The 12,154-nt window shown below is 49.7% G+C and overlaps 1 protein-coding gene across 1 annotated transcript; it reads right to left on the reverse strand.

Moving 5' to 3' along the window:
• Positions 1-1,137: 1,137 nt before the first annotated feature.
• On the reverse strand, positions 1,138-3,148 carry pou3f2a (POU class 3 homeobox 2a). Its single transcript, XM_037450150.2, has one exon. It carries the CDS (start codon positions 2,990-2,992, stop codon positions 1,604-1,606), a length of 1,389 nt encoding a protein of 462 aa, XP_037306047.1. The 5' UTR covers positions 2,993-3,148; the 3' UTR covers positions 1,138-1,603.
• Between the last annotated feature and the right edge of the window lie 9,006 nt (positions 3,149-12,154).

Below are 12,154 nucleotides of genomic sequence, written 5' to 3' on the forward strand. Positions count from 1 at the left end.
ATTGGCAATGAATTATTCAAAAAAAAGCGTCGTTGACATTGTAAACTGGGTCGAATACATTCAGCTTCTCAGATGCAAAACGCGTCGTGGAAATTGTCCACGCTTTATGTTATCAAAATATTACATTTTCTCCCTGGTCATCTAAATCCTTCAGTTGGATTTTTTTGTTTCTCAATGTTGTATTTTTTTTTTCTTCTTTTTTTCTTTTAGATTTTAAAGAAATCATCCCCAACTCACTCGTGGATTTCCCCCTAATAACCCATAACCTAATCTGATCAGGTTATTAATCACAGGATTTAAGTGGCACAAGAACACGTGTCTGTGTTTGTGCTTTGGCACAGAATGACAGAGAGAGAGAACAAAAAAAACCGAGCAAACAAACAAACAAACAAACAAACACACACGAACGAACAAACAAACGAAGCCATACAAAAAAACGATTGGAGATACATCCCACAACTAGTCGGTGGATGAATGAGTCTTACAGTAGTAGTGCTAGTAGCAGTAGTTGTAGTAGTAGTAGTAGTAGTAGTGGTAGTAGTACAGCCACTGCGGCCAGAGCTGGTACCGCTATATAATCAGTTTTCTTCTTCTTCTTCTTCTTCTTAGTAAAAGGAAGGCAAAAAGGGGGCTGGGTTGCTTTGAGTGTTCCAGCCGGACAGTCTCGGTCTTTCTCTTCACAGCATTTTGGAAAAGGACAGAAATAACAGGTAAAACACACTGTAAACAGGCGCGCAGAGATGTCTGCACGGAAAGAAAAGCATCGATCCTCCCAATAGTCTGTTCTCATCATCATTATTATAATAAGAATGTTTATTATCATTATTATTATTATTATGTATTTTTAGCTGACGCTGCAATCAATTCAGCTCATAATAATAATGATAATATAGAAAGAAGTCGGCTGGTAGCAGGAACTGTGGACGTGGTACAGCAGGTGTCTTCCACCTCGGCCCTCTCTCTCTCTCTCTATCTCCCTCCCTCCCTCCCTCCCACCCCTCTCGCCCCTGTTGCTTTTGTTTTGATGGAAAGATGGCGTTTATTTACCCACACCGACTGCGACTTATTATCGAGCCTGAAGCTGGTTTCTATACCCCCCCCCCTCCTCCCTCCCTCCCTCCCTCCCTCCCTCCCTCCCCGCAGACACCTCGTGTCCACATCTCACTCTGCCTTTCTTTAAACGTCACGTTACATAACGACACATTGGCGCCTCGGCAGAAGACGCTGAAAAAGCATTTTTTTCTGATCAATTGTCGCGTTTTTTTGTGTGTGTTTGTGATTTTTTTTTGTTTGGTTTGGTTAGCACGCGCCGGCCGTATCCCCAAAATGCAACACGCACACCCGCGGCATGAAGCCTCTCCACACAGCTCTCTGCTATGCGTATTTTCAGTGCTTGGGTGCCGCCGCGTTTCCCCACCGTGAGTGTGTGTGCGCGCGCGCGCGCGCGTGTGTATGTGTGTGTGTGTGTCCGTCCGTCCGTGGGTCCAACGTTCAAACTGGCCGAGGTCCAGATCCGTGCGCTCCGGCACGCAGAATCAAACACACAAGGAGGCTTTTATTCCTCCTCGAGGGGTCTGTTTTCTACAGGGTGGCGCACCCGAGGTCACTGCACGGGAGTCTGTCCTCCGTGATGAGGAGGGGTGTCCCCGTACATGTCCTCTCCTCCCGGTAGCTGTCCCCCAGCGGGCGTCATCCTCTTCTCCTTCTGCCGCCTGTTACAAAACCAAACCCGCACCACCTCCTTCTCCAGCTGCAGGCTCTCCGCCAGGGAGTTGATCTCCGCGGCTCCCGGCTTTGGGCATTTGAGAAAATGGCTCTCCAGAGCCCCTTTTACACCCACCTCGATGGAGGTCCTCTTTTTCCTTTTCCTGCCCTGCGCCGCGATTTTATCCAGGCTGGTCGGACTCCCCGAGGTGGAGTCCGCCTCCTCCAGCCACTTGTTCAACAAGGGCTTGAGTTTACACATGTTTTTGAAGCTGAGCTGAAGCGCCTCGAACCTGCAAATGGTGGTCTGAGAAAAAACGTTTCCATAGAGCGTCCCGAGAGCCAGTCCCACGTCCGCCTGGGTGAAGCCCAGCTTGATGCGTCGCTGCTTGAACTGTTTGGCAAACTGCTCCAACTCGTCGGAGGTCGGCGTGTCCTCGTCCGAGTGGTCCTGGTGGCCCCCGTGCTGGTGATGGTGCGAGAGCGACTGCTGGTGGGCCCCGGGGCCGCCTCCGTGTTCACTGAGGTGCGGGCTGTGGCTGTGGTGGTCGTCGTCCCGCAGCGGGTGGTGGTGCATCCCCCCTTGCTCTCCCCCTGGCATCAGTCCGAAGCCGGACTGGGAGTACACCAGGCTCTGGCCCTCAGACGTCGCCATGCCGGGGATGTGCGTGGTGGCGGTGCTGGTTCGCCATGCTCTGGCGTCGTGATGTGGCTGCTGGTGCGCGAGGTGAGGGTGTCGCTGTTGCTGCTGCTGCTGCTGCTGCTGCAGACTGCTGGAGTTCTGCAGCTCCTCTCGGTCACTGTCGTGCAGCACGGGCTTCACGTCCTGCTCTCCGAGGGGACTCGACGGCCAGGGCGCCCCGCTGTCACCGTGAGACAGCGCCGTGATCCACTGATGCGCGTGGCTGAGCGGGTGGCCACCGACCGGTAACGCGCCGTAGTCGTTCTGGAGCAAGGTGTGCGCGTCCCTGTACGCCGCCGCCTGCTGCATGCTTCCGGAGTCCGAGTGCGGCGGCGGCGCGCTGCTGGGGGTGGTGAGGACGCTGTAGTGGTTGGATGTTGCGGTCGCCATAACTATCGGAGCCAGAGTGATAGCCGGAGTTAAAAGGAGGCTGCCTTTGACAGTAACTCTTTTGCGCCACGGGGCAGATAGGCGTCTCTCTCCAGCATCTCCCGGGCGCTGTGCCAAGGGGACGCAGAGGCGCGCACCTGTGGTCCGCCTCGCTCCGCTCTTTATTGGCCAAGAACGGTTGACAGATGTGGTTACCCCTGACAGCACCCCGCTCATTGGTCACGGGAGATTGTACAGAAAACCCCAATCGCTCTGCCCAACAGTCGCGGCAGCCTTCGCTGCATGCACGAGTGCAAAGCGGAGGGAGGCATCGGGCTGTCTGGAGTAAACAGAAAAGACTCGACTAGCTCATGTGGAAAAAGATTAAAAAAAAAAAAAGTTTCTGGCCGACATTGATCTGGGTCAGTGGGTTACGTTCAGCGGTGCGTTAAACCTTTGCGTATAAGTTGCAAAAGCTATACATTGTTTGCACATGATTTGTTGAAAACATGCACTCGAGAATGAACCTCTCATCCCCCAAAATATTCAAAACTACCCAAACACGACCTCATTCCATTTTCATGCATTGCAGAGTTTGGGGTATTTTTCTGTTTGTTGTTGGAACAATGAACTAGTGAGCAGTGATCCTTGGGAGAAACTTACAGCTGCCTCTCTGCCCTTAGGACGCTGTCCAGAGAGAGGGGGCCGCGTGCTTCCAGGGCCTCGGCCCCGTTGCCATGGCGAACGCGGTGAATGGAACAACGACGCCCACGTCACAGCTGCAATTCGCTCCTTCTTTTCGTTCCGTTCCAAAGGGGCTCATTGGGGCCGCGCGCTCGGCCGCCGGGACAAATAATGGGGGCGAGCGGAGAGGGCAGCTCGGGGCTAAAGAGAGGAGGCTGAAAGAATGGATCCCTTAGCCCCCCCCCCCCCCACCCCCACCCGCCCTGAATTGAGTCCAGCGTACCCCCGTCCACCTGCTTGTTGGGTAAACTTTGAGACAGATGCACACACAGTGGCACGCGAGGCTGGGTGTCCCAAACCTGCTAAGACACAGACACAGGCCTTGAGTTCCTTTTCCTTTTTTTAAGGAGAACAAAATATATTCCCTCTAATAAACAAGAATAGAGAAAGTTTTGTGCTACTTTCTAATTGTGTTGCAGATAAAGTGGATAAATGCAACACACATGATGGCCTTATGTTTCATCTTCATCGTATATGAAGCAACTCTTTCAAACAGTTGGGTGTAATCAGTCGGATTTCAGATAGAACCTTTACATGCTCCATAAATGTGTGATTCTGATTGTACATGCACTGTTGACAACAGTGAAATTAAACTAATCCTCATTTGGGTTAGTCCCCCCCTTCCTAAAAACCCTGGGAGGTCCCTGGACCTACTTTGTCAGCTATTCAGGAGATGTGATTTTATAACGGTGACTCAAAAGTTATAGGAACCTAAAGAGACATTATATATAGTTTTACCTTTAAGCAGCGGTGCCCTGCAGGCACCAAATTAAATATGTGTGTTTTTCTGTTTTGGTCGGGGGCAAAGTTTACGGTCCCTGCCAGAGCCGATAACGACCAAAGCAGGGGAAGAGATCGGTTAATTGATTAATACTTTGAATGCAATCAATGCACAGACGTAAACCGACGCACGTTTGAGGGATCGAAAGAACACCGGATTATGATCGGGGTGTAATTCTGAGAATTACCAAATGTGTCGCCAGGGGCTCTGGCAAGCCGTGTGTTGGGAGAGGCAAAACATATTAGCCTAATAGACTAATATGCAAACTACCGGCCGCCCAATTACGAGGCTTAATAACGCATAAACGATGCGAATCCTGTTCTTACGAGACGAAGAGGTCGCTGTTAATTCAGTCCAAGTACGCAGTCAACACCAGCAGAGGTTTCCGTGTCCCCCCCGTTCTGTATTCAAGAGTGCGAGTTAATGATGAAGAATCTGAGCGTTAAATTAACAGTAATTATATGGGCCCCAGTGCTGTAAAGATTCAATTTCTTCCCAAGTCTAATGGGCCTAAGTGTCCCCATGCGCATGCAGAACTCTGCATGAGATGTTTATGGCCGAGACCCACACAGATGGAACAAAAAAACAAACACACAATGAGAGCATCTGTGGCGTTCTTCATTTTAAGTGATTTATACATCTGGTGCAGCACAGAGACGTTATTCAAGTCACGTCCCGACGTGAAAAGTCACTTTCTCTTCCTCTCTTGTGTAAACAGTAGCTGAAGCCGTTTGTGTGAATGCATCTTGGCGAGCAAACCGGTATTGTGGTGGCTTTCACTTTCTCCTGACCAGTGTGTTACTGGCCCATGCCCCCCCCCCCCCCCCCCCGCCCAACCCCCCCTGTGGGAACACCAACGTAGGAGTAACTGGGGCAGGGGGGGCTTCTTTATGCTGCTGGACACAGGGAGATAATGGCCATTCCTCCACAGCTGGCCCAAACAATCAAAGGGAGAGGGGGCTCGAAGGATTCCAGCTTTAACCAGACTATTGTCTGGGATAATTACATCTGAATGCAAGACCCCAAGAACTCACCCCCCCCCCCCCCCCCCCATCTGAGCAAAACCTGCACCGAATACCCCAAACAGCCCTTTGGGGATGAGGGAGTGTGCACACACACAGAAATATATAAACTCTGAACTCCTTCATTACACCTACACACACACACACACACACACACACACTCTGCACTCGTTCATTACTTTTACACACTCACATCTCATCAAAGAGATGTGTCCCCCCCCCCCCCCCCCAAACACACTCGCATGTGGCACTCAGCATTAGATCAGATCTCAGCTTGCTGCTCTCAGAAGAGATGAGGAGGCCTTAGAGGACTTAGAGGTTGAATAGAAAACCCAGTGAAGAGCCTTTTCCCCAATGCGCCCCCCATCCCCCCCCCACCCCCTCCGTAATCCCAATCCATGCGCTCCCTCTGCAACCAAAACCGCCGCTTCCATCCGCAGCCGGAACTTTTGAAGCCTCGGCTCGGGTGCAGTCAGTGCACCGCAGAGCGGTGTGTCCCGATGTCCTCTTGCGGTGCTCCGTCTCCCCGCGTGGCAGTCAGGAGACACGTCCAACTCGTGCCCTCGCCGATACATTGATTTCTCACAAACATTCTGCGCACTGCGGCGTTTGTTGCTGTGTGTGTTTGAGAGAGAGAGAGAGAGAGAGAGAGAGAGAGAGAGAGAGAGAGAGTTGTGTGAAACATTCCTAAAAACACACTGGAAAAAGCCAGAAGTGGAATAGAAGGAGGTGGTGCACACACACTGTTGGGTTTGAAGTTGAGTGAGATGTTGCAATTTAAGTTGCAGTACTTAAAGGAGTTGTAGTTGCATTTGAAATTTAAGTTTCAAAAAGCATTTGAAATTTTAATTAAGCAGTTTAAGTGTGAACGAGAAAAGCTTTTTGAAAGATATTTTAAAAAAAATTCAGAAATTCAGAATTTGGCGTGCCAGAGATAGCTTGAGTAAAATGTGATCTATTAGCAAGTATGTAAGTAAAAAGAGCTCTTAAACTTCTGCCAATGAAGCATGTTGAATTCATATTGAAATAGAACAAGCGCGAATAAGGCGTTCAATGCAATTTGAAGACTGCGAATGAAGTGTCAGTTGATGTTGGGAAGCTGAAAGTTACTTTTAAAATTTAAAAAATCTAAGCCGTACACAGGGCCGGGTCTAGACAGGCATGTATGAGGGGGCAGCCACAAATCTTGAGGGGGCATTGTGCTCCAGCACCCAGCTCCAGCACCTAGTTTGAGGGGGCCAGGCCCCCTCTTGCCCCTGCCTAGACCCGGCCCTGGCCGTACATGCGATAGAGTTGTCGGTAAACTCTGAAAGCAGAACTCACAGCCCGAAGAAACCCCAAGTGAGTCCAAATATACTAGCAGTAAAAGCAGCCGACATGTCAATTGAAGAGTAAAAAGTGACAGTCGGTGTGTCGAGTCTGAGCTCATTTATCATCTGTGGAGCTGTTGAGCGGAGGGGATCGTTGAAAGGTGTGCGCTGTAAATAGTGTTATTGTAAGTAAGTGCAACGCACACAGAAGCAACACCCAACCAACCTTGTTATCGCTCCTCTTTCAGCTTGTAGGTGGGAGTTAAGCTTTGTACGGTTACGTGGACACACACACCTACCTTTTCCCCCCCCCCTGTATACGCGTATGTGTGCGTTTCTGTGTGTGTGTGTGTGTGACAGTTTCAGGGTTATGAGGTCTCACTGGTGCTCAGTTTAGCATTGATTTATTCTCTTTCTCCAATTTATTTCCCCTTCGCCAGATCTGCCTGTGGGAGGACAAATGGAGGAGAAACGCCACGCACAGTAACCATCCCTCACAATCTCTCTCACACACACACACACTAAACACAGTGGAATATTTTTCCAGAAGCAGAAATGTACTCAAATCTGTATCTCTGCATTAGAGTCAACCAAATCCTGGCACACACGTAGACTCTTTAAAAGCTTAGGTTCCCTATTTCTAGTGCCGCAGCCCTGGAACAATCAGAGTGGTGACCATTAAGGGGAACTATAAATTCGCAACCACTCCCCAACTCCCAAGGTACCGGGGACTCCTAGAAGACTTCCCATGTTGTCCCATATAACTGCCTTCAGAGACCCCCATAGATTCATCCCCATCTCCTGTTTTTTTTTAACATCCAACCCCAGACAGGAAAAGCATGGGCGCCGTCGTATTTTAGCTGCAGCTTGATGTCCCCATGCCTACTGTTAATGGCTCGGTGGTGGAGGGGGGGTACGTGGGAGGAGGAGTTGGGTGGGGCGGCGTGGCTTAACACCTCTGGTCACTTCTCTTTTGGGGTGTAATGACAAACCTCTTCCCCTTTTTTTCTACCCAATTAGAGAAAAAAAAAGCACATTAGAAACAGGGGAGCGAGGGGCGGGAGGAGGGGCAGGTAGGTCGTTAAACCCTCTTGAAAGCTCGGCGCCCTGATCGATAGGCTCGGACCAAGCGGGGATTAGAATCAGCCTAAGTCTGTTCCCGATCAATACTGATGGCTAACCCCCGGGGTTAAAAACGGGAGTAAATCTCCATACATGTCCACGCGCGAGTCGGCGCCGCGGCCCACAGCGCAGATAAATCTGAAGCCATCCATGCAAATGGACACACAATGGGTTACCGTGCAAGTGCGGGTCGATATGAACGAGTGCAGCGCGGGCCTTTCAGCAGCGACACATCTAGTTGTGTCCACGCGAACGTACAGTGTGCGTCTGGCTGGGGGGGGGGGGGGGGGGGGGGGCCGAGGCAGAAACATTTGGACTCGTCGACGAGCAGGACGTGAAACAAACGGCCCCGGCAGCAACCGAGGGGAAAAACGACTTACAGACGAGAGAGAGCTGAGATGCACGATCGGCTGCTTCACAGCTACGATTGATCATACAAGCACAGGTCCGCTTATCAATAACCGGGAACCAATCGATGTAGCTAATTGGCTTTTCTTGCCAAGAGGTGGGACGAGAAGATTCGAAACCACTCACGTGTGTAGCGCTGAATGTGGAGCTACAGCTAGCAGTGGGTTAGCCTAGCTTAGCACAAAAAGTAGTACCTGGGGACAACAGCAATCATTTTAACGCTTAATCAATGCTTTAACTTGAGCTTTAGTATTGCTGCTAGCCGGATTTTTGTTGCTTTTGGATAGAGCCAGGCTAGCTGTTGCCTAGCTATGCTAAGCTATGCTAATCTAAGCTAACTTTCAATTTTCTTATCTAACTCAGACAAAAAGCTAACATTCATTTTATAGGCATGATCAGTGATAAATTAACTATTGTCGTAATACATGATTTGTCTGTGCTGTTTGCACAGTAACCACTGAACCTGAAACACAGTGATAAAACACATCGTTTCAAACAGTTCTCCAGAGACACAGGCACATTTTCCGCTTTTCACTCAGATGTCGATTCAAAATCCCGCTTTTTTTTTTTTTTGTTAAATGCCCCGACGCAATCTACAGCATTCAACACAATCCTCATAACGAATCTCTCCCGCGTTGGTGCGAAAGGCATTGTACATCGTGAATTGCCCAAGCGGAGCGATCAATTGGCCACAGCGAAGACTCGCAGGTGCAAACGCTAGTTACTAAATTGGTCAATTATAAAATGAGAGCAAGGGGAGCTAAGGTGAGCTCTCCTGTTTTGGAGATGAACGGATAGCAACGAGGGAAAACAGATGTGGAGGGAGAGGGTAAGATGAAGAAGAGGAGTAGGAGGGGAAACACAAAGAGGAAGAGAGAGTTGCACCTTTAATGGAGGGGTCAAACCTTTGATGCTGGTCACCTCACTGACACTGTTGTTTTAACATATTGTATGTGTATTGTGGCATTTGTAAAGCCAAGTATTCATATTCCTGTCAGTAGAATCGTGGGCTAATTTAAAAATGCGCTTCATTTAATACACTTAAATGTGTAATGACATTCACTCAAATTCAAATAATGTATATGCATATTACGATGTGGACAGAGGCAGGCCTTTATTATATAAACCTCTTACTTTTGTGTAAGCCTTTTAAACACGCTCCCAATCATCACAAGACCCCACCACCTCGCCCCAAAAGGACGACGTTCCAAGGTCATGCTCAAGGTCAAAATTATAAGCGCGCTGAGTCACACCAGATTCTAACGGCGAGAGGCTTTACTTTTACCACAAATACGTTTAAAAGTCTCGTCTTGAAACGAAGCCAAGATGTAAGGATCGAACTGAGATGGATGGGGGAGAGACCTCGGGAGCAATAATGGTTGTTCTCAGAGGGGTAATCAAACTAATCCCTGTCTTCTTCTCTCACTGGTTTTCACACAAACACAAATGACACATCTGTCTTTCTCCCCCTTTATTTAACCCCTCCGTGTACTTTGCACAGACAGTGTTCACGGAATGACATTTGTCAGATGCCTCTGTATTTGCCGTCCTCCAGTAACCAGCAGGCGCATTTACTCAAATTAATTACAGTGTCTCTCGGCGTGTGGAATGTGTGCGACTGCTACTGAGTGTACGAGGAAACAAATTACGGACAGAGCAGTGTCTCTGCGTGATTATTTCATATTTTCGGGGGGCTGTGTTTCTTCGTTGTTTTTTTCCCCCTTTATGTTCAGGAAATTACACGTACAAATATAACCACGGCTCTGAGTGGCAGATGCACAAAAGCAAACGTTGCTTTTCGTGTAAGAACGTTGCTTTACAACCCCCTCCCATCCACCCTCCCCCCTACCCTCCTACCCCCCACGTGCATATCAAATGTGTTTCGGCAATCGCAGGGCATAATTTTCGGGGTGGAGGAAAAACAGCGGAGCTACTCTTGGAGGCAACCTAGCCAATTAATTTGCAGCTCAGATCTCAAAGCCTCGCTGGAGAGGTGCTAGGCTACATACTGCTCGGCTAATTTGTGTAGCAGAACTCTGTATTAAATATATGCGCGAGGCTAATTCGGTTAGTGTCGTAGCCCTGTGGCTGTGGCGAGCGCGGCGCTAGCTCCCATTAGCGACGCCTCTGCCTTCAGTGGAAATCAACAGAAGTCGAGGCCGGGTCCGCTTTTTTTCTTTTTTTTTTTTGCATAAAGCAAACAAAATTAAATTTACTTGGCTAAATCAAAGTGTAGTGCTGAATGAGAATCTCTCTCTGTGTCCGTCTGTCTCTCTCTCTCTGAGGGATAAATTACTCCAGAATCATAAAAGAGTGAGAAGAATTACAGAGGGAGAGGAAAAGAGATATTTTTGTCAAGTGGGACCCTCTCCCCCCTCCCCAAACAATCCCGGCATGCCCTTGCTTACTGAGACGTTGTCTCCAGCGTGTCGTCAGTCTTTATCTGATTCTGTCTGTCTTTCTGTGAGTGTCTCTTCGCTCGTACGATGCGTGCATTTACAACATTTGGCGGCTTCTCGTCACGATTTGAGCAAAGACAGATTAGTCTTTTTAATTTTTCCTTTGATTCTAAATGAAACCCGGACCCAAAACCCAACCCAGACTCCCTCACAATGAGTTCTAACGGGTGGAAACGAGGAAATGTCATTTCTCTCCGACTTGTTTGATACGGAAAATGTTAAAATGGGAGGTGACGGACGCCGGGGGACGTCCTTGAGGCGCGCAGCTCCATGTGAGCTCATTCGATTCGTGCATCTTTTCATTGTCATCCTCAGGTACTGCGTGTAAAAGCTAAAGAACCAGAGGGGGAGTGTGTTGCGCTGGTGTGAATGTGGGTGAGATTGAGAAAGAGAGAGAGAGAGCTCCTTGCAGTATACCGCAGAGCCAGTCTGTAAAAAAAAAAAAAAAGGTCCGCTTGGCTGTTCCTATTGAACTTGACCTGCGGGCCAGATCAATGTGTGTGTGTGTGTGTGTGTGTCAGTGCACACTGCCAGATCAATGTGTCTCCGTGTGCCACGGAATGAGAGAGCACACTGATTACCCAGGGGTGGCGGGAGGGAGGGTGGAGGAGGGGGGGGGGGGGATGAGAGGATGGAGGAGGAGGTTGATGATACCGAGGGGAAGGAGGGAAGGAAGGAAGGGAGGGAGGGAGGGAGGGGGGGGGGGGAGGGGGGTGGATGAGATTGAGCAGAGGACAGAGCTGAGACCAGGATCAGGAGAGGAGCTCAGCTCATTTCATTTTCATTTTCCCTTCATTTCCCTGCGAGGCGAGCCGTGCGTCGGGGCATTCCACATGGGTGGGGGTGTGGGGGGGGAGGGGGGTGTGGGGGGGGAGGGGGGGGTGGGGTGCCAAAATTCAGATCCGCAGCCAGATGGCATTGATCAGTCGGGAAATAGCAACACAATCTGCATGGAATGGGATGGTTAGGGGTCGGTGATCCATGCTCTCTTTTCTTTCTCGTAAGCACCTGCCCATCCGTAAACCTCGAGGCCCAACGTGACCAGAGGGGTTCTGATTCACAAGGGGGACACTCGCCCCCCCCCCCCCCCGTCAACAGCACTCCTCCGTGTGGGCATGGAGACATCGGATGTCTGTGTTTCCCCCCCTCCCCCGGTCTCGTTTCGTCTTGTTTTCGTACCCGAAGAGCACTGAGGGCCCGCGGCCCAAATCCTCAGCTCTCGCTCGGAGTAGTTCCCGTCACCGTCCTGTCCTGTCCGCAAACCCCTGGCCGGGTCCAATCAGCACGTAGCCAGTGTATGATTGAGTATGAAGGAGAGTGCACCTTCATTTGTATCAAACACTTAGGTTGTACACTGGCCACGTTGAGACCTTTATTTTCAACGAAGAGCGGCAATGCGCCACAAATTCAACTCTAGCTTCCTTCCTTCCTCTAAGGTCCTTCATGCGTTCAAGCACTGACAAGCAGAGAAATACTACACAATGGTGCCAATTTTAACAGCAGAAAAAGACTTAATGAATTCTTGATGTAAAGGTAACCCTCCTTTTTCAGGA

The sequence above is a fragment of the Pungitius pungitius genome, chromosome 20, assembly GCF_949316345.1.
Source record: "Pungitius pungitius chromosome 20, fPunPun2.1, whole genome shotgun sequence".
In the NCBI taxonomy this organism is placed as follows: domain Eukaryota; kingdom Metazoa; phylum Chordata; class Actinopteri; order Perciformes; family Gasterosteidae; genus Pungitius; species Pungitius pungitius.

What these genes read in the sequence shown, in the direction of transcription:
- pou3f2a (XM_037450150.2), bottom strand. Translation starts at nt 2,992, where the DNA reads ATGAGCGGGGTGCTGTCAGGGGTAACCACATCTGTCAACCGTTCTTGG.